Below are 23,549 nucleotides of genomic sequence, written 5' to 3'. Positions count from 1 at the left end.
ATAATCACCTGATTGAGCCCAGATTAGAAGCATTAACAAAACTGGCTGTGGTTACCAACTGCAGAACGGATGACATCAAGCATTATGCCACGTTTTTTTAGCTGTGTATGGACCAAATGATTCCAACATTATACTAAAATGACCTCTTTTCAGGAACACCATCTATGGGTGCCTGAAAGATGGGATATAGATGAGTGGCTGGCGCTCCACAAACCTGTCAACATGTAAAATTTATAGAGTAACATGGTGGCCCAAAAAATTGTCCGACTGAACTCTACATCCATAAACTGTTGGTAGATTCATTCTCGGATCTCCACTGAAAATAAAAAAAACCCCTCATGTATGCTTTGATGTCTTTCTGTCTTACCTCCATGTTTACCACTATAGTTTACCATTATTTTCAAATTAGGGTTTCAGCTGAAAGCCCAAGTTGATTCTCAGGTGGGGATAAGTTCCCATTCTTTGACTGTTGACATGACAACAGATGACAACAGTCGTCATGGCGATCCTCTTCCTCACTGAATTTGTCCTCATCAGTTTTTTCTTGGTCTCGGTTGCATGGATTATATTCCATGCCATCTTCAGCTTCTGACACTTCCTCTCTAATCCATGCTCACCGTGAGTTTCCTGGTCTCTCTCTAGTCATGGGGCAGGCTGTGTGGTGGGCAGTGTAGGACCAAAATACAATACTTGGCACACAGACATTAGACTCAAAATGCAGCTGTATTGCTGGAAAAAACGAAATAACTAAAGATATCAGGAAAAGACTCACTGGCAAAGGAGCATGGATATGGATAACGTAATCGGACAACATGACAAAGAATGAAGGAAAACTGAGGGCTTAAATACACATGGAGTAGCCTTTCCCTGGTGACAGTACTGGGTGTTAAAACTCAAGCAGCTTGACAACATAAGAACAGTGTTGGTCAAGTTACTTGAAAAAAGTAATCAGTAACTAATTACTGATTACTTCCCCCAAAAAGTAATCCCGTTACTTTACTGATTACTTATTTTCAAAAGTAATTAATTACTTAGTTACTTAGTTACTTTTAAAAAACACGATTTACAACCTGAATAGGTGATAATGCGATAGATCTTTCAGCCCAATTCTACTTTTTCTACATAATCCATCATACAAAATGTAATCAGATGGAAAAGTCTGTTTTTAAAACTTGTTTTATTAGTTTTAATCTTTTAACTTTATGCATCAAGCAAAAATTTAATTATATGCAACATTCTCTGAGTGGAAGAAATTTGTTTAATATTTAAACCTATTTTCTGCACATTCCAGCGCATAAAATATATATTTTTTTGTGTTTACACTCACTCTTTCAAATAGATGCAAGTAAAACACAGCAGAAAATAAATAAAGTCAAAGACTAGCGGTCCTTTTGCTCTATTTTCACCTGTAAAGCAGGAGTGGGGTAGGCGGAGGTTTTCCCTGGTGCACAGTAGCGTTTTTTGATACGGGCGACACGGGCGGTTGCCCGGGGCGGCATCACGGGCATCGGCAAAAAAAATTTGCTCATACTCATGCTGCCCGACATCAGCCGGCGCATATCGGGAATGGCATAGGCACCGATCGGTTTTCTATCGCCCATTTGCTGGGAGTAAGGGCGCCCTCCGTTTGCCAGGTGCGCCTGCTGCTTGCGGCACAGGGAGGAGAGGGCGGGGCGGCGGGGGATTCTCTGACTGGCTGGAGCAGCATCTAATAACCAACTTGCAAAATAAAACAAAATAAAAACAAAACAACAAACACGAAAACACCAGACATCATGATACAGACTTATAATGTGCACTGATGTTTTTTGGAAACGTCAAAAGTGAGCGTGAGAGCCCTCGGTGCGCCTGCTCGCTGCTGAAGTCAAAGTAAACTTTGTCATCTCCGCTACAGTCCAGTACATAGAGAAGAGACGAGACGAGGTTCCAGTTACAGCAGTGCAAGTAAACAAACAATATATATAAGAAGAGTAAGAAAATAAATATAAACTTTAGGACTCGGGCTAAAGGGATCAATAACAATTTAAAATGTATATTTTACAGTTTGATGATTTAAAGTCTCACACACAACCCGTCGAAAGGGGAGGGGGGGCGGCTGCTTCCAAATAGAACACATTTCATTCATAATATTGTAAATCCAATTCCATTATGTATTCATGATCTGAATCCTGGGTTGTGTGAAATCCCAGAAATACACCTTAGACAAAGTGAATCTGTGAACTAAGGTGTAGGTCTATTAGGTTATGTTTTGGCGATCCTCGAGTTTGTGGATTTGTGTTCATACTGGAGTGCAAAATTAAAACCAATGTAACATGGACAAGAAAAGTTCAAAGCCATCAGGTGCTCAATTTAGAAAAAAGAGAAAAGAAGAGGAGGAGAAACGAGCAAAAGATGCAGGTAAGCAGATGTGTCATTGGATAATGGCAGGTCATCCTGAAACAATCAGAATCAGAATACTTTATTACTCCCTAAGGAAGTTATGTGGGTTACAGTTGCTCCAAAAAAAAGGGTAAAAATAGTAACAGACTAAACTCCAAAAAATACATTGGGTTACAGATTTTAATATTAGTTAGTCATTGTCAATTGTTGATTTGTCCTGTTCTCATTGTATGACGAATTATGATGGCTGTTTGGTAGCCGTTTGCATGTAATGCATACCCTCTCTCTCTCTTATGCGTGTGTGTTTCTCTGGTGAAATTCAGTATGGTTCCGACAACAGTTTTATGTTCATGTACAATCCTTAATATGTTTTATGTATGTGTGTGTGTGTGTGGGAGGGGCGGCACCAGAGGGAGTGTTCGCCCGGGGCGCCAAACAGGCTAGGACCGCCACTGCTGGTGCAGGTGTGCTGCAGCGGTCAGTGGAAGGATCCGCGAGTTTCTCTGAATTTCCCATTACGTCGTAGCGCACTTGGTGCTTGCTTGGAAGTTTAGGGGTTTTTTTTTTCGCTGTAAAAAGAAGTTTTCTTCCCACGCACAACGGACGCTAATGTTTTTGTCACTTTTTATGGAATCAACAAGTAAGGTCAGTACTTCCACGCTTTAAACGCTGCACGTTCACACTCTCTCCCGCACTCGATATATGAGCCATTGTTGATCTGCATACAGCTGTTGTCACGAACGTCGCACTCGCTTACGTCACTGTCATGAGACATTTTCGCAAAAAAAATCACGGTTTTAGTAACGCAGTAATGCAGTGTTCCTACGGCAATGTAACAGTAATCTAATTACCGTTTTTGCAATAGTAATCCCTTACTTTACTCGTTACTTGAAAAAAGTAATCGGCTTACGCGTTACTGCCCATCTCTGCATAAGAAGTGCAAGCGGTGTGTTTGTGGTCAGATATGTGGGCGGGGTTTGTTGCAGCAACTCCACCCCAAATCACTACTACACATACTGTGGCAGTAAAAATGCAAGATGGCAGTTTTCTTCACATTAGTACAGAGGGAGGAAGTGGAGCCAGGCCATCCCTCTTTTATATAAGCATAGGCAGAAATGCAGGACCCAAACCAAGCATCCAAAACGTTTTGGCTGTAGACAGTGACTGTTGTTCCTTGCTGACAACCTCCTCCATTCATAATCCATATATATTGCCAACAATTTGAACCAAAATTTTCACATTTGGATTCATCACGGCATCAAACATTTTGATAAAGTTTTTTGTTGTTGTTGTGTTTACCTTAACCTTTTCACCCTATGTCTTTCCTTAAAAATAATTTCTTGACAACCACGCTCCCATCTGACTGTCCAGATGCATCTCTCAGGTGCTGTGTCAGGTCTTTGCTGGGTTTTCTTTCTGTTTTTAGGGATATAACTTTCAAATACTGTTAATCTGTTGTAGATAGATTTTAGACTTCTTGCTTCCTCTTTTCTTCTCCATTTGTTAAATATGTTTTAAAAAAGGGAATAAATAAATAAGCAATTAGCACACAAGTAATGTAATATGTATAAAATTCCCTACTCATGAGCTGTTAATCAGTGACATTACTGTGCTACTTCCTCTAGCCAGACAGACAGGAACTTGGAATAGACGACAAGAGCAGTGCAGATAAAGGAACATGCACCAGAGAGTGCAGCAGAGAAGGAGAGGGAGAGAGGATGTAGCCTAGCTCTAGCCAGAGCAGCATCACCCTGACTAACCGCTGAATCTCAGTAATGCAGCAGAATCAATGGCCCAACTAAAGAAAGGTAAGAATCAAAGGAATGCTGAATATCTCTGACTGTTTTCTGTGGCTGCAGTTGTAGGGCAGATTGCATGCGCATAGTCGAGACAGAAAAAGAGAAGAGAGAACATAACAGATAGTTGTAAATCATATTATACCAAAAGGCTTTAGTATTGTCCTGTCCTTGTGACGCTGTACATTTTGTACCTGTGATGTATGAGTTTTTGCTACACTTGCAGTTTTCTTGCACCAGAGAGCAATTCCTATGTAAAACTACAGCAGCATCAGTGAGCTGTGTCATTGCATCTCGACAGTGTGATCTAACGCCGCAGTACCCACCCCCCACCTCCCCTACATGCTATGCTTCTCTCTGTCACTTCCCCTTTCTCTGTTCCACTAGTTTCTCTGAATGATTATTCTTCTAACTTAATCTTCTCAAGGTAAAACTTGTCAGATGCAGAGGGCTGGGTCACCAATAGATATAGTTCTGCTGTAAATAAAAAATATATTACTTTGCTATGTATAGATGGAAAGGGCATCTATTCAATCTAGATGGGCAAACAGATGACAAAAGGGGAGGGGGTGATATATTTTACCATGAACCTATTTACTGTTTTTGCTATATTTGCTGATGAACAAGGTGTTTGTCACCTTCAGTGTCAGTCTTGCAATATAACCAGAAAAATCTCTTTCCAAAAGTTCTTGAAGAAAATAACTTTTCTTAAAACAATAAAAGAATAGGAGTCACATTGCTAAATAAAAATGATCCAACCAAGCCCTGAAAAATTTGAGACAAAGTCTGATATCACCACCGGGGGTGGGAGTTGTCACCATAGTAACAGTGGATGAAAAAGCTTTTTGCAGATTGAATGGCAAGGCAAGGCAAGGCAAGTTTATTTGTATAGCACAATTCAACAACAAGGTGATTCAAAGTGCTTTACAGAGACATTAGAAACAAAAGCAAATAAAAAGCATGATTTAAAATTGATTAAAACAAGCAAACAAACAAACTAATTAACAAACAAACAAAACAGTATATAAAATCAAAACAGATAAAATCAGAACAGTAGATAAAATCAGTAGGTAAATGTAAGTTTTGAAATTTAAGCTTAAAAGTGTGGATTTGTTGCTTTATTCAAATGCAACTGAGAACAGGTGAGTCTTCAACCTGGATTTGAATAAACTGAGTGTTTCAGCTGATCTGAGGCTTTCTGGGAGTTTGTTCCAGGTATAAGGAGCATAAAAGCTGAATGCAGCTTCTCCGTGTCTGGTTCTGACTCTGGGAACTGATAAAAGACCGGATCCAGATGACCTGAGGGATCTGGAAGGTTCATACTGTGTCAGGAGGTCACTGATGTATTTTGGTCCTAAACCATTCAGAGCTTTATAGACCAGCATCAGAACTTTAAAGTCTATTCTCTGACGGACAGGCAGCCAGTGTAAAGACCTCAGAGCTGGACTGATGTGGTCCACTTTTTTGGTCTTAGTGAGGACTCGAGCAGCAGAGTTCTGAATGAGCTGTAGTTGTCTGACTGATTTTTTTTTTTTTTTAGGTAGACCTGTAAAGATGCTGTTACAGTAGTCAAGCCTACTAAAGATGAATGCATGGACTAGTTTTTCCAGGTCCTGTTGAGACATCAGATCTTTTATCCTTGAAATATTCTTGAGGTGATAGTAAGCTGACTTTGTAATTGTCTTAATGTGTTTTTCTAAGTTTAGGTCTGCATCCATCACTACACCCAAATTTCTCTGTTAAACAGAAGGGGTCCCAAGATGGAACCTTGGGGAACTCCACATGTGATACTTGTCTGCTCAGATGTGAAGTTACCTATTGATACAAAGTATTTCCTGTTTTCTAAGTATGTTTTGAACCAGTTTAGTACAGTTCCTGAAAGACTTGTCCAGTTCTCCAGTCGTTTGAGTAATATGTTGTGGTCAACTGTATCAAATGCTGCACTGAGATCCAGTAAAACTAAATGGAAGTAACATTTTAACTAACCAGCTCTATCTTTTAATACAAATCTATTGCTGTTTTGCTTTTATTCTGTACATGTACATTTGAAACATTTTACAATTCCATGAGCAATTTAGAATCACCGGTCATCTAACATGCATGTCTATGGACTGTGGGAGGAAACTAGAATGGCTAAAGGAAACCTATTACGTACAACCTCCACACAGAGGCCATGTGTGGTCTGAACAAGAAACCAACTTGCAGTAATTCTACCAATGTTAACTGCAGTTCCACTGTGCAGCCATTGTGTACTTTAGGTGCCAAATAGTTGTGTTGTTCAAACCTAATCAAACCATGAAAATTAAAGTCAGAATTTCTTGCCTAAACCTTATAAAACAGCTACAGAGAATAAAAGTCTTGTAGTTATAAAATAGGTCTAAAAGATCTGAAAAGATGTGACAGTTCAGATCCTGAGACTGACACAAAGTCAGAGCTCTATTACAGGGAGTGCAGAATTATTAGGCAAGTTGTATTTTTGAGGAATAATTTTATTATTGAACAACAACCATGTTCTCAATGAACCCAAAAAACTCATTAATATCAAAGCTGAATGTTTTTGGAAGTAGTTTGTTTTTAGTTTTAGCCATTTTAGGGGGATATCTGTGTGTGCAGGTGACTATTACTGTGCATAATTATTAGGCAACTTAACAAAAAACAAATATATACCCATTTCAATTATTTATTTTTACCAGTGAAACCAATATAACATCTCCACATTCACAAATATACATTTCTGACATTCAAAAACAAAACAAAAACAAATCAGCGACCAATATAGCACCTTTCTTTGCAAGGACACTCAAAAGCCTGCCATCCATGGATTCTGTCAGTGTTTTGATCTGTTCACCATCAACATTGCGTGCAGCAGCAACCACAGCCTCCCAGACACTGTTCAGAGAGGTGTACTGTTTTCCCTCCTTGTAAATCTCACATTTGATGATGGACCACAGGTTCTCAATGGGGTTCAGATCAGGTGAACAAGGTGGCCATGTCATTAGTTTTTCTTCTTTTATACCCTTTCTTGCCAGCCACGCTGTGGAGTACTTGGACGCGTGTGATGGAGCATTGTCCTGCATGAAAATCATGTTTTTCTTGAAGGATGCAGACTTCTTCCTGTACCACTGCTTGAAGAAGGTGTCTTCCAGAAACTGGCAGTAGGACTGGGAGTTGAGCTTGACTCCATCCTCAACCCGAAAAGGCCCCACAAGCTCATCTTTGATGATACCAGCCCAAACCAGTACTCCACCTCCACCTTGCTGGTGTCTGAGTCGGACTGGAGCTCTCTGCCCTTTACCAATCCAGCCACGGGCCCATCCATCTGGCCCATCAAGACTCACTCTCATTTCATCAGTCCATAAAACCTTAGAAAAACCAGTCTTGAGATATTTCTTGGCCCAGTCTTGACGTTTCAGCTTGTGTGTCTTGTTCAGTGGTGGTCGTCTTTCAGCCTTTCTTACCTTGGCCATGTCTCTGAGTATTGCACACCTTGTGCTTTTGGGCACTCCAGTGATGTTGCAGCTCTGAAATATGGCCGAACTGGTGGCAAGTGGCATCTTGGCAGCTGCACGCTTGACTTTTCTCAGTTCATGGGCAGTTATTTTGCGCCTTGGTTTTTCCACACGCTTCTTGCGACCCTGTTGACTATTTTGAATGAAACGCTTGATTGTTCGATGATCACGCTTCAGAAGCTTTGCAATTTTGAGACTGCTGCATCCCTCTGCAAGATATCTCACTATTTTTGACTTTTCTGAGCCTGTCAAGTCCTTCTTTTGACCCATTTTGCCAAAGGAAAGGACGTTGCCTAATAATTATGCACACCTGATATAGGGTGTTGATGTCATTAGACCACACCCCTTCTCATTACAGAGATGCACATCACCTAATATGCTTAATTGGTAGTAGGCTTTCGAGCCTATACAGCTTGGAGTAAGACAACATGCATGAAGAGGATGATGTGGACAAAATACTCATTTGCCTAATAATTCTGCACTCCCTGTAAGATAAGCATTTGTTTAACCTTAACTAATATTTACTTCATGAATTTCTTCACAAATAAAATTTTAACCATTGAAGAGGAAATAAAATACTCAGTTCAATTCAATTTTATTTATACTCACCATATCACAACAACAGTCGCCTCAAGGTGTTTTATACAGTATTTTAAGTTAAGTTTGGGAACCACTGCCTTAGGCAGTATCATAAGGGATAGAACGCATTGTCACTGCTATGCAGACGACTGTCAGGGTTTCTGGGTCTTTGACCCAGTATTCTTAGTTCATGTTCACTGTTTATATTCTGTCTGCTTCACCTCCTGTTTTATTGTGTTAGCCTTGGTCCATGTGCATTATGTTCCGTCCTCTTCCCGTTTATCATTAGGTCATTATGTTCAGCTGTGTACTCACCAGGTTCTAATCTCTCATCACTCAGCCTGTGTATTTATGTCCCTCAGTTCAACCAGTCCAATGTCGTGTCATTGATGTTATTGTGATGTTGTTCTCGCCGCTGTTAGGTTGTCCTCTGTTCAGTTCCGTCAGGTCAGCCGGTCAGTTGTCAGTCAGTCTTTCATTCATCCATTCAGTCAGTCGTCCAGCCGGCCAGCCGTTTCCTACTTCTGTTCTGTTTGTTCACTCCGTTGACAATAAAACACCAATCTTCACCTACCTGTGAGTCCAGCGTTTGGGTCCTCCTTCTTTCGTCCACGACCTCATCCTGACAACGACAACTTTATCTATTCATGAAGCCAGATAAAACACACCAATTAGTTAAACTGCAGGAATGTCTTAAAGACATAAAGACCTGGATGGCCTCTAACTTTCTGCTTCTTAATTCAGATAAAACTGAAGTTTTTGTACTCAGCCCAGAAAATCTTAGAAATATGGTATCTAACCAGATGCTTACTCTGAATGGCATTACCTTGGTCTCCAGTAACACTGTGGAGTCATTTTTGACTAGGATAAGTCCTTCAATGCACATATTAAACAAATATGTAGAACTGCTTTCTTCCATTTTGCATATTATCTCTAAAATTATGTCTTGATGCATGCTCAATCATCCAGGTAAGGAAATCCCCAAAATTGATTCTGTTCACCATGGACGTAGTGTTCAGTGAGAGAAACTGTCATGTCTGTGTGTAGGCAGGCAGGAAGAGAGGACCCAAAATGCAGGACTCACTGAGGCAGAAGTAACTCAAAACACACAGCTTTATTGCTGGTAAGAAGCAGAACAGAAAAACACTAAGTAAACTGGAAGAACAGAATAACTAGGCAGGAAGGCTGGCTGGCAAACGGAACACACAGAGGAAGCGAGGGTGAACAGACGTTAACGACGCGACACCGAGTAGGGGAAGACACAGACACTAAATACAAGAGGTGAACGGAGCGAAGAGGAAACAGCTGGGAGACACAGCTGACGCTGATTACACTGACGAGACAGGGAGAGCACAAAGCTGAACGCACTGACATAGGACACAGACCTACAAAATAAAACAGGAAGCACACGACAGACAGAGACACAGACTCGTAAACAGGCATAATGACGTCATGGGCAAACAGCGGGACATACGGGCAGAAAAACCCAGATGGTCAAGTTCAGGGGGCCGACCCGGAGGCCGACAGCGCAGGAGGCCAAAACAGTTCAGTTCTGGGGGCCGACCGTGTGGACGGCAACGGCGGAGACGGGCAAACAGTTCTGGGGGCCGGCCACGCGGAAGGCAGTGGCGGCGACAGAGCAGATCCGGGGACCGGCCATGTGGAAGGCAGCGGCGGCGTTCAGGAGGTCATCACCGACGGCAATGACACCCAGCCGGTGGCCTGGAAAGTGGCCGGTGATGTTGAGGAGGCAGTTTGGGACCTGAAGACTGCTTGGCCCCCGCAGCACCAGGCGAGGCAGAGGCTGCAGGCGGCGTGGATGAAGACTCAGAGGCTGCAGGTGGCGTGGATGACAGAAACGTTTCGTCATTCATCCAAGTGACTTCTTCAGTGTCTGTTCACTGCAGGTTTCCCCAACCCTATAAACGGTACTGTTTATAGTCAAAGGAGCTTGCAAAGAACAGCGTCTGGACTTCTTTAAGTTGCTTGAAGACGTTTCACCTCTCATCCGAGAAGCTTCTTCAGTTCTAAGGTCAACTGGTGGGGAGTCCCAGATTTAAACCTAGTGGGAGTACCCCCCCCCCCCCCCCCTTGTGAGGGGATACTCCCACTAGGTTTAAATCTGGGACTCCCCACCATTTGACCTTAGAACTGAAGAAGCTTCTCGGATGAGAGGTGAAACATCTTCAAGCAACTTAAAGAAGTCCAGACGCTTTTCTTTGCAAGCTCCTTTGACTACAATGACCTGGATGACTGAGAACCTTCACAGACGGTACAGTTTATAAGGTCATTCAGCTCCTCAGGTAGGGAACCAGTCATCTCCACTGTGCTGTAGCTCTTCCCCTTGAAATGTGTTATGGTTTTTAGCCCACTCCACATGCGCCTGATGTTTGAGACAACGTCAACCACACTGATTCATTTGTGGATGTATCCAGTAAGCAGTTTGTGTGGTCATTTACGTTATTGTTGGCAGCAGTTTGAAAAACTTCCCAGTACATAGTGTGGAAGGAGTGATGCAGGACCATGTGTGATTAGTTGGTTCAGCATTGAACCCAATCATTTCATTGTCGCTGGTTGCTCGTGCTTCAGCCTCCGCCTATTGGCTGGTAGCAGCAGGACTGAGGAGTAATCTGATTTGCTGAAAGGTGGGCTTTATAGGCACACGTGAAAGGGGTCTAAAGGTGATCCAGGATGTTATAGCCACTGTAGAACCACTGTTGAAATCAGCCACATATCTCACTGATCTAAACTGCACTACTGTAAATGCTTTATAGGCAATCATTCTGTACAATACAATAATTATAGTTCTTCAACTGTTTATAACATATTTCATATTTCTGTATAGTTTCATATTTCATATCTCTGTATAGTTTTCATATTTATATCCTGTTCATAGCCTGTACATACCTTGTACACTCAGTACAGTATAGCATATTCATAACATACCTTCATACCATGTACATTGTAACATACCCATAATAGACCCATTTTTGTAGTATACCTATATATCAATTTTATTGCTAATATATATTTTGTAATATATCTATTGCTAAAGCACTTTCTGGATGGATGCAAACTGCATATCGTTGCCTTGTACTTGTGACATGTGCAATGACAATAAAGTTGAATTCTATTCTAATTCATGTTGGAAAGCTTACATGGCAGAACTTTCTTCAGGCTGGCTTTGTCGCTTTGGGGTGTAGTACTTCTTGCCAGTGGTTGACATCATATAGCTTGGGCAGCACCCACACAGTGTCAGCGTAGGGGGAAAAAATATAAACAGCGGTACAGAACACATTTGATCATGAGGTGTTCAACATCAGGGGAGCACCTTGATGAAACACGCCATTGCTTGTTAGTCATTATAGACACGCCACCTCTCCTCCACTTACCGGACTCCTTTGTCCAGTCCTGACGATGAATGGAGAAGGAAGAATAGCCGATTCAGGGATTGAGGCATCCAACCAAATAAAGACATTGCAGTCCATAATATGCTGTGGAAAGCAGTTCATCCATTTTTTTCCCCAAAATTTGGATGTTAGCTAGAAGAATCTTGGAAAAAGGGGAAACGTGTTGTCTGTTTCTCAGCCTGACCAGAACTCTGGCTCTTTTCTCCCTTTTCCTCCAGCGTTGTTTCTGCTCAGGTATCCAAGTTAAGCCACCAGTGTGGTCCCAGATTATGAATGTTGTAGGATGTCTAAAAGAGTCTGTCTGTCATAGGTGGTTAGTTGTTGCCAAAAAAACTAGAAAATAGCACTTACAACACAAGAAGAATGCAAAATTGAGGAGGACGCTGAGTGGTAGTAGTCATCCTCACTGGCATAATCTTAGTGAGGGTGAAGTCTTCTGACATGGCCCACCAGGAGGAAGCCGACCCAGGAGGTTAATTCTCTCGCTTGATCTGGGAATGCCTTGGTGTTCTCCCCGGATAAGCTATAGGAGGTGGCTGGGGAGAGGGAGGTCTAGGCTTCTATATTTAGGCTACCGCCCCGCGACCAGGCCCTGGAAGAAAATGGAGCACCTCTTCAACCTGAGCCTGAGGTTGGGAAGAGTCCCACAGCTCTGGAAAACCTCCTGTGTTGTACCAGTGCCAAAGACTTCACGCCCCAAGGACCTCAACAGCTACAGGCCGGTGGCTCTGACATCCCACCTGATGAAGACCCTGGAGCGGTTGGTCCTGGCTCAGCTTCGGCGCCTAACAAGCTCATCACTGGACCCACTTCAGTTTGCCTACCAGCCTGGCATTGGAGCGGATGATGCCGTCATTCACCTCCTACATCGTTCCCTCGCTCACCTGGAGACCGCTGGAAGCACTGTGAGAATCATGTTCTTTGATTTCTCCAGTGCCTTCAACACCATTCTTCCCTCGGTTCTAAAGGACAAGCTGGTGAACTCTGGAGTGGACCATCACCTCACTACCTGGATCCTGGACTACCTCACCGACCGACCACAGTATGTGAGGACTCAGGGCTTTGTGTCGGACAGGGTCGTCTGCAGTACGGGGGCCCCACAGGGAACGGTTCTGGCTCCGTTCCTCTTCACCATCTACACTGCAGACTTCTCCCACAATTCCACCCAGTGCTTCCTGCAGAAGTTCTCTGATGACTCTGCAATAGTCGGCCTCATCACTGATGGGGACGACAAGGAGTACAGAGGTCTGACCCAAGACTTTGTGGACTGGTGCCAGCTGAACTACCTCCAGATCAACGCCAGTAAAACCAAGGAACTGGTGGTAGACTTCCGCAGGCACAAGCATTCTCCACTGCAACCACTGAACATCCAAGGTATGGACATTGAGGCTGTGGACAGCTACAGGTACCTTGGTGTTCATCTGAACAATAGACTGGACTGGACTCATAACTCAGACGCCCTCTACAGGAAAGGGCAGAGCAGGCTGTACCTGCTGCGGAGACTCAGGTCGTTTGGAGTGGAGGGCCCACTCCTGAAGACCTTCTATGACTCTGTTGTGGCTTCTGCTATCTTTTATGGCGTGGTCTGCTGGGGCGGCAGCATCTCTGCTGGGGACAGGAAGAGACTGAACAGGGTGATCCGAAGGGCCAGCTCTGTTCTAGGATGCCCTCTGGACCCAGTGGAGGTGGTGAGTGACAGGAGAACGGCGGCTAAGCTGTCATCCCTGATGGACAACATCTCCCACCCCATGCAGCAGACTGTGACAGCACTGAGCAGCTCCTTCAGTGGGAGACTGCGGCACCCACGGTGTGGGACGGAGAGATTTCGCAGGTCTTTCCTCCCCACTGCTGTCAGACTCCATAATAAAGACTTTAACTGATCAAGCACACACATCCATACATATGCAATAATACTAAGTGCAATAATCCTATCTGTCATTGTTGTATTTTTACTCAGTTGTATATAGTATTTGTATTTGTATTCTATTCTTATCTTATTGTATATTTATTTTATTTTATTCTACTGTATATAGTATTTTATTTTATTCTATTCTGTACAGTTGTGTACTGTATTTATTCTTATTGTATTCTAATTTTTGCCTCATAACGTTTGCACTGTCCACTTCCTGCTGTGACAAAACAAATTTCCCACGTGTGGGACTAATAAAGGTTATCTTATCTTATCTTATCTTAAAAATTGATGAATGAATGAATGGATGGATGGATGGATGGATGGATGGATGGATGGATGGATGGATGGATGCATGTTTAAAAAAATATGACACACAAACACACACGCTCCTATAAGCCACTATGACTAGGTAAATTAAGCCAGCATCCAGTTACTTAGCTTGTTATTGGCAGTGATAAGATTGGTGTAATAAAACAGTTATATAAGCCATCCGGTGATATTAAAATCACTCCACTGATAATAAATGCCAATGGTGAAACAAGCTTGGGTCTGCATGTTCGATGTATCAGAGGAGTTTGGAGAAATTTAAAATATTTCCTCAATTATCTGTCAGTCTATCATTATAAAAAAGAGGAGAATTTTGATGTACAGCATATAATGCTTTTGAATAGAAGAACCTTTCCTTTTGATTTGTGATTATTTATATATTTATTGTATTCATGTTTTTTATTAAAGACAAACATTCAAATTGCTGGTAGAAAGGGCAAGAGAATCTTCGATCCCAGTAACTGGTCAAAAGTAAACAACAACAACAGAGTGTTTAATTTGGGAATTTTGCTTGTGCTTGGATAGCTCTTTTAAAATGATGGGCAAGGAGTACAGAAATCTTGTTCATTTTATTGACTCATCATCTTCTGAATCTTAATAAGGCCAAAGACAAAGAAATGGTGATCAACTTCAGATGGAATGAGGAGGATGTATAAAGGCTATTATTAATTAAACAATTTTCCAAAAAGTTGCAAAATATTTTCCAAAAACCTTTGAATGAAAGTTGAACTTTAACCAAATATTAATTGTTTATATAGCAATAGCAAAAACATTCATAAACTTGAAATGTTGGAATTAGCATTACTATCCCAGAAAAAAACATTCTATGGACAGGCTCTATTTTCCGAGGAAGCTGAGGTCTTTCAACATGTGCCACAAAATTCTTCAGTTTATAGTGAAGAGGATGTTGTATTTTGATGTGGTCAGCTCGGGGAGCATCAGAGCCAGTGACACCTACAGATCAGGAAGGGCAATCACACTGAACTTTTTTGATTGGCTGCAAACTGTCCACCATTAAAACTGTGTCAGAAAGGTCACTGAACATGTCATTATTATTGTTACTCATAGACAATCAAGGCCATCCTACCAATATGTACCAATGCTGCATTACTGAGTATACAGACTTTTAGTACATATACTGTAAGCTACATGTATAAAACCAAAGAATGTAAAAAGTGATTTCTGTAGCTATGAATTTATTTCTTCTTAACATGATTTTTTGTCACATTAAATATCTTGATAAAATATAATGGTAAAATACTTCAAGTGAGGCATCTCAAAAACCTACATATACCATTTTCATGTAGAAAGTGGCATCCTGCTTTTAAAAAATGTCCTTGACCGTAGATATATGGATTAACACTTAATGAATTGAATAACTATATCCAATTAAGATGAGGCGAGTATAAATGGTGCTGCCACTCCTAGGTTTATAAGGGACACAGCAATAATAGATCATTATTATTATTTATTTTCATTATTATTTCTGTCTGGCTAGTTTGTCAGCTAAATACCTTTCTGTTTTATACTCCGTGAACATTTCTAGGACAAATTTCAGTGAAGTATTTTTCAAGCTTTAAGCTGAATGTGATAGCATAGACACAGATAAATACTGTAAAGAGTCTCAAACAAAGTGATGTATTTCCAAAACGTAATCACATCTATAATGATATGCATAAAAAAATAAATTCTAGTGGATTCCTACATGTGGTGAAATCTTGTGCTAAGTTTGCAACAATATTGTTCTTTTTTTAAGCTATATGTTGTATGTACTGAGGCCAGTATTAAACTCTGTTTCAGGCACCATGGCTGTTGGATTGAGGCCAGTGATTTTGCTGCTTTTGCTGCTCTGCTGTTGGCAACTTGCCTCAAGTAAAGAAGGAAAATCCACAAAGAAAGGAAAAAAAGGAAAGCAAGTTGTCTGTCCATCGTGAGTAACATACGGTTGTCATATATATATATATATATATTTGGTGTCACGGTTCGATATTTTTTCGATACAAAAAAATGTTCATGCCTTTTTAATTTGTCATTTATTAAAATTATAAATATATATTTTAACTCAAAAGTACAGTTTTTAAATTTAATGTTGCTGAAACAACAAAGTAATAAAAAAAATAAATCTATCTGATCGAGAAATCACTGATCTTTGGAAAAGAGAGTTTATTACAGAGAAATGGCTCTTTCCAAAATAAAAGCTATACTATACGCTTCTTCAGGGCTATATTCTCAGCAGCATATTAAACATATCAGGTCCCCATAAGGAGAATCATGTGCTAACGGCTGTCTAAATTACTCTGTAAAGTTTGTAGCATGCATGCTTGTTGTTTTTGTCTGCTTCCACTTGTCTTTGCACTAGGATGATGTCAGAGTAAATGTGCAGTCATATTCGTTGTGTTCCCACTAGTGCTGTCAGCGTTAATCTGAAATGACGTTAACGCCACAACTAGGGTTGCCAACCGTCCCTTAAAAAACCGAATCGTCCCGTATTTAGAAACAAAAGTACACGTCCCGTATTGAGCTAATAAGGGACGCACTTTGTCCCGTAATACAGTGAGAATCAAAAGTAGTCTATAAATGTTTATGGAATTAACGCTTTGTTTGAAATCATAATTCCCAGCCCCTCTCCTGCTTTGTGACCAATGAGCTGACACCACACTTATGACAATTTGAGTATGACAATTCAGACTACCGCTCATGTCATTGGTCGAGGAAAGGTCGCTTACGGAGAAAATACCGGAAGACAACAGATGACCACAACAAGAAGCATGGCCAACAGGGAAACAAACGCCGACACTGCGGTGCAAGTCTCGGACGACAGTACACCTAAAGCTGAGCAGACACTGTGCGATTTTTTCAGTCACGTTATTCAGCTCCTGCTCAAACTGCACGATTGACTCGCAGAGGTTAGAAGTTGGTCGGTCACGATGCAGGGTCTCACACTATACCGCCTGATGCTCTGATGCGACCTGAGTGCTCACACTGTGCCTCCATAAAATGAAGGTTATAACAGAAATTATGTCGCTCGCTCGCGCTCTCTCTCTGTCTTTCACAGACACGCACACCACCACCATCAACTTTGCTAAATTGCTAATGAAAAACATTGATCAGGCAGCTGTGATTAAGCAGCAGTGTAAATCCAACTATTTTCACGGTTGTTGTGGTCGTGATAATTTTGTGATGCCACATCGAAAAGGCTCGGATGAGCTTTCCAAAGTTCTACAAGTTGTGCCTCCATCGCTTGTGTCCAGATCACAGGCCGCACAGCCGTGCTGCTTCGTCTTTTTCACCGACGTTTACGTGTTTGCCCGTGAGCAGTGTGAGCGGCTGTGGTGACACCCTCACGAGCGATTGATGATCGGGAGCTGGTCGTGAGGTGTTAATCGCTTCTCGTTACCCCACGTATACTACAAGATGCACGATCAGTGGCATGTCTAGAAAATTTTTGTTGGGGGGGCCAGGTAGGGGCACAGATTTGGAGAAGGGTGGCAGATGTAATTGGCAGATAATGTTAAAAACAATTCTACCAACCGTTAACCATAATACAATAACCCTGTAAACCTAATAACCGAATGCGCTTTTAACTCTTATTAGAACGAGATTTTAACCACTACGGTGCAAAGTTTTTAGATACTGCGTTGATAAAGTACAAGAGATACAATCAGTCAGTGTTTACTCAGCATTCAAGGACATCAATATTTGCATAGTATTTTTACTGACATGTAGTGCACATATGTTTTGGGCAAAAACATTTTTGAATATTAAAATATGAACATTTTTGACATACAATTGGCAAATTAGCCAATGCCTGTTAAAAAAAAAAGAAGATAATCTTCTCACAAACTGGTGTTTGATTTTGAAACAGGAAAAAAGTGGGGAAACAAATGAAAAGACTAACATTTGAATAAAACCTGAAAGCAAGTAAATACTTTCTATGCTGCGTTATGGTAAACTTTGGTAATATTGATAAAGAACAACACTGGCTGATGATGAAATCCAGTCAGCTGGCATGGTGACACTGCCAGTATTAACCTGCAGGGCTGGACTGGGACAGAAAATTGAGCATTTTGACTACAGACCGGCCCACCAGGTATTAAAGCCATAAAGCCTTTGAATGAAAACAAACACTGTTGTGACAGTGATGTACACTGTCTTTTTGGTATATGTATGATTTCTATACATTTTATGTCAGATAAAAACTTTGGTTGTACGATTTAGATAATTATTTAATAAAAGCGAGATATTTTAAATGAGAATAAAAAAGAAAAGTATTTCTTTGTGCCCCCCTCTCCCTGTTAATGCCCTACCTGCCCCCCTGGCAACACTTTGCTAGACCCGCCCCTGCACAGTTACCAGCTGTCAGCTACTTAGAAAAGGATCCTGGTGTTATTTGTCTCTCAGAAACAGTTCATAACTTCCCTTCAACTCATTCATGTCACCTAAAAGGTAAACCTGTTTCTCCATCACCTGTTCAGCTCTGATGATTCAGTAAGGACATCTCCTGGTTTCATCTTCATGTTTCCCTCTCACCACATATCCAAACCGACATCATGACCAGCAGCTTTACAGCTGTGGCTCCAGCAAACATCAGCTGATACTAGAAAGTAATATTAAATAAATTCTAACAACAGCTGATCAAGCTTAAACGTGCTGCTGTTGTTTAGCGCGACATCCGCTGGTTTCCTCTTTCATGGCGCAAAGTGGGCGATAAACAAACAAGAGAGACGATCAGCTGATCATTGATCAGTTTCATGATTGAAGTAGCAATAGAAGAGGCAGCTGTAAAGACAGAATAACTCCAGCTTTGTGTCTTTTTCCATCCTAGCTGAAGTACGGGACAAACTGCGTCTCTTCTCAGCTCAATACGAAACGCGTAATATTTTCTCTGAATGAGGGACCATTCCATTTTTTAAGGAGCTGTTGGCAACTCTACTAACTAACCTTATGAATAAAATAAAGTTCACTATCAGTAACATCATAGCAACTGAACAGCTGTATAGAAACTCCTCATGCTAGCTCACGCAGTATGAGGTATTGTAACTGACTGTAAAAAGTCAGCACAATGAAAATAAACTGCACCTAAACTTGGTTTATATCTGACCCAGATAGACTGCAGGTCATAACTTCTTACCTGAAGTTCAGTTCACCTGACACTTGGACCGGCGGCTGCCTCGGGTCTCTCCTCCTGCCTCACCTTCCCTCATCCACCTGTTGCCTCTGTGGAAGCTCCGCCATAGCCACCACCAAACAACTGAGTTATTTTTACACATCGGCCAGCATGTGGCCAATCCACCACTTCTCATTGTTCATGCCGTTACAAAAAAAAAAAAAAAATGGTAAATGGCCTGTACTTGTATAGCGCTTTTCTAGTCCCTAAGGACCCCAAAGCGCTTTACACATCCAGTCATCCACCCATTCACACACTGGTGACGGCAAGCTACATTGTAGCCACAGCCACCCTGGGGCGCACTGACAGAGGCGAGGCTGCCGGACACTGGTGCCACCGGGCCCTCTGACCACCACCAGTAGGCAACGGGTGAAGTGTCTTGCCCAAGGACACAACGACCGAGACTGTCCGAGCCGGGGCTCGAACCGGCAACCTTCCGATTACAAGGCGAACTCCCAACTCTTGAGCCACGATCGCCCCTAATAAGTCATCAGCCCACCATGCAAACGTCCGATGGCTAGTCCAGCTATGTTAACTTGTTAATCTTTCGCCGAAAAAACGTTTTCTGCGGTGCCGTCTTTCGTGCTTGGCTCTCCTACCTTTGCTAACATGATGCGCATATTGCAGAAGCCGGTGCTGCATTCAGTTACCCTCGGATATCTGAGCTTCACTGTGAAACCATAATCGTACATTTGATAATTCATTAAATTTTATTGTTTTAGCTTCGGGGTGGCACCTGGGGTGGCCAGTCTGGTTGGGGGGGTGGCCTGTGCCCCCCCAGGCCACCCCGCTGGACACGCCACTGTGCACGATGAAGGCCAAAATTGGGCCAATCACCAAATCGGTCGCACGACTCAAAAATCATCTCAAAATGGGCCAGAATTAAGCCCAGTAAGCCCAGCATTAGAGCAGCAATGTTTGTTCCCCTCAGAGAAAGAAAAATAGGCTGCAAAAGTACAGGGAGGAATGGGAAAAGGAAAACACCTGGCTGGGAAAGTGCACGATAACACCTATAAAGCGCACTGCACTGTGTGCCGGCGCACTTTTTCCATAGGCATGCTTCTAGTGGTGGGCACATGAAGAACATGAGGGGCGTGAAAGCTCGGGGAACCCTTAACCAATTTTTTGTCCACCAGGCACAAACTCCGAAGCACATACAAACTCCAAAACACGTAAAAACTCAGAAGCACATAAAAACTCAAAACAGTACAATGACAACAGAAGTGCTCCAGGATGCTAGGGGCAGTGTTGAGCTTTTGTTACCTAGTGGCTACACAAGCCAGCAAGTACCAACGACCGGATCTGGTAATAACAGGTAAATAAACTTTTTTGTTTTTTATTATTTGACTATATGTGAATGCTTGTGTATAAATACACAAACAATACTCATATGCTTTCATGCTTTCAATTGTGTAATTTAAGTCATCTAGGTAGCTCTGCTTTGGAAGTTTGGAAGTTCAGTTCATGCTAGAAATGTGTTTTGGAGTTTGTACGTGTTTTGTCTCTAGGGGCCACCGCATATATTTATATATAAACATATATAAATATAGCTGGATAAACCCCCATAATACAAAGTAACACAGTACGACATGAAAAACAGTACAACGTAATGGAACACAGGCAAACTAAGGTAATGAGTGAAGTGGAAACAAACAAAAAAACCCCCCCAGAAATTAAAAGTCCAAAAACACAAACACAGGGTCATAGGACGTGACAAGTCTACGTGTACAGTAACTTGTTTATCATGAACACCATATGGGGCAGGGATAGCTCAGTAGGTAAAGTGGTCGCCCCATGATCGGAAGGTCGGCGGTTCGAATCCACTTAACGGCTACCCTGAGGTACCCCTGAGCAAGGTACCGTCCCTACACACTGCTCCCCGGGCGCCTGCTTAGTGGGCTGCCCACTGCTTCACAGAGTGAATGGGTCAAATGCAGAGAAAAACAAGTAATTTCCCCATGGGGATCAATAAAGTATCCATTATTATTATTATTACTGATTAACGTAAATATTTTTTTAAGATTTCTAAAATCCTATGTTTGTTATGTGATCTAAAATCTTACTTATAGCCACTTATAGCAACTAATAATATAATCACTTATTTGTCAGTATTGCCATTCATATATTTTAAGTTTGATGCTTTGTATATACCAGTGTCCTACATTTTGTTTCTGAACAGAGCCCATCAGTGACTTAACATTGCTAATCTGTAACAGTGAAAAAATGAAAGAAAATCTGTATGCCCATGCTAGGAGCAGAGACCATGCAATTCAATACGGCAAGTAATTCAGTATTTAGTTCAAATCAAGACTTTTTCATAAGAGAAACTGTAGAAATGAAATGTGTGTCTCTGGTTCTACCATGATGTATACAGTGACAACAGAAATCCAATAAAGCTGTAAAGCTCCATTAAGCAAAGTTTAGCATTCATTTAAAAAAATGAAATGTACGGATCCTAACACTCAACACTGAACTCAAAACCTTATAAAGATCTCTAAATTCATTGTTCTGACTTATAAGTCCAGCGTGTTAAATCCTAGTCCTTAGCAACTAGCAACTGTTGGCTAATACTCAAGTCCTGTTCCTTACATATAGTTTAAAACATTTTCAAGGCCCATATCCTCATTGGGATTTCTTTGTTCCAATTAGCCACAATCTAAACAAACAATAGGAGTGAAATTTTCCTTCAGTCTTCTATAACTAGATAGCAGAGGTGGTAAACGTACAGAAACGTAGTAGAAGTATGGATATACGAGTGTTAAAAATTACTACAGTAAACGTTGAAATACTCAGTTCAATTCAATTATATGTATACAGTGCTAAATCACAACAACAGTCACCTCAAAGCGCTTTATATTGTAAGGTAGACCCAACAATAATATATACCAGGGGTCAGCAACCTTTAACACTGAAAGAGCCATTTGGGCCTGGTTTCCACGCAAAAGAAAACACTGGGAGCCGCAAATACTTTTTGACATCTAAAATGAAGATAACACTGTATATATTGTTTTTACCTTTATGCTTTGTTTGAAGGCAAGGCAAGGCAAGGCAAGTTTATTTGTATAGCACAATTCAACAACAAGGTGATTCAAAGTGCTTTACAGAGACATTAGAAACAAGAACAAATAAAAAGCATGATTTAAAATTGATTAAAACAAGCAAATAACCTAACTAACTAATTAACAAACAAACAAACAAACAAACAAACAAACAAAACAGTATATAAAATCAAAACAGATAAAATCAGAACAGTAGATAAAATCAGTAGTTAAATGTAAGTTTTGAAATTTAAACTTAAAGTGTGGATTTGGTGCTTTATTCAAATGCAGCTGAGAACAGGTGAGTCTTCAACCTGGATTTAAATAAACTGAGTGTTTCAGCTGATCTGAGGCTTTCTGGGAGTTTGTTCCAGATATAAGGAGCATAAAAGCTGAATGCAGCTTCTCCGTGTCTGGTTCTGACTCTGGGAACTGATAAAAGACCGGATCCAGATGACCTGAGGGATCTGGATGGTTCATACTGGGTCAGGAGGTCATTGATGTATTTTGGTCCTAAACCATTCAGAGCTTTATAGGCCAGCATCAGAACTTTAAAGTCTATCCTCTGACGGACAGGCAGCCAGTTTGAACAACTAACGTGTGTTGCTTATGAAATCCATGAAGTGCTACAGAGAAAATTAACATTTTATTTATGTAATTAACACATTTTGAACTCTTTAAGAAATATAACGAAAGGAAAGACACCAACATGAATTAAAATGATCCATGTAGCAAACAAAAACTGTATATGTATATATATATATACATATATATATACATATATATGTATATATATATGTATATATATATATACATATATATATACATATATATATACATATACACACACACGTGTATATGTATATATATATATATATTATTTTTTTTTACACATATACATACATGCATATATATATATATATATATATATATATATATATATATATATATATATATATATATAATACACACAAGCCTAAGCAGATGTTCATTGGAGGTCTTATGATTATTGGGTTTTTCTCTGTATGTATTATTGTAGCATCTACCTTACTATATAAGGCACCTCGAGCTGACTGTTGTTGTGATTTCATGCTCTATGAATAAAATTGAATTGAATTGAGGTGAATTGAACTGAGTGAGTAGATCTGAGCAGATTTACAACATTAGGAAATTGCTGCAGTACTTTGTGCGAGACATATGATAAGAGAAACATTTAAATAAAACTAAAAAGTGCTAAGCAGGTTGATATATACATGAATGCAGGTGATGATCAGTGCAAAAATGGAACAGGTACAGAGAACACAATACAGGGTCATGTGTTTGAGCAAGTGGTGGGAACAGTCTTATGGTTATTGTTCATGAGTCCAACAGCAGAGGGGAAGAGACTGTTCGTATGGCAGGCAGGAGTTGGACCCAAAATGCAGGCACTCAG

General features: G+C 41.0%; 1 protein-coding gene across 2 annotated transcripts in view; it reads left to right on the top strand.

The window, feature by feature from the left end:
* Positions 1-4,030: 4,030 nt before the first annotated feature.
* LOC147327119 (glycine receptor subunit beta-like) overlaps positions 4,031-23,549 on the top strand; it is a 68,751-nt gene continuing 49,232 nt past the window's right edge. For both annotated transcript variants that reach the window (XM_086294750.1, XM_086294752.1), the window contains exons 1-2: positions 4,031-4,187; positions 15,713-15,842. In XM_086294750.1, the coding sequence (XP_086150876.1) occupies positions 4,169-4,187; positions 15,713-15,842 (149 nt within the window). In that variant the 5' untranslated portion in view covers positions 4,031-4,168. The remainder of the gene's footprint in view (positions 4,188-15,712; positions 15,843-23,549) is intronic.

The sequence above is a fragment of the Aulonocara sp. 'chitande type north' Nkhata Bay genome, linkage group LG6, assembly GCF_057382095.1.
Source record: "Aulonocara sp. 'chitande type north' Nkhata Bay isolate Kocher_YH1m ecotype deep benthic linkage group LG6, A_spYH_male_GT1.1, whole genome shotgun sequence".
Taxonomy (NCBI): Eukaryota; Metazoa; Chordata; class Actinopteri; order Cichliformes; family Cichlidae; genus Aulonocara; species Aulonocara sp. 'chitande type north' Nkhata Bay.
The sequence above is the reverse complement of the archived record's forward strand: the minus strand, read 5'-3'. Positions and strand labels throughout refer to the sequence as shown.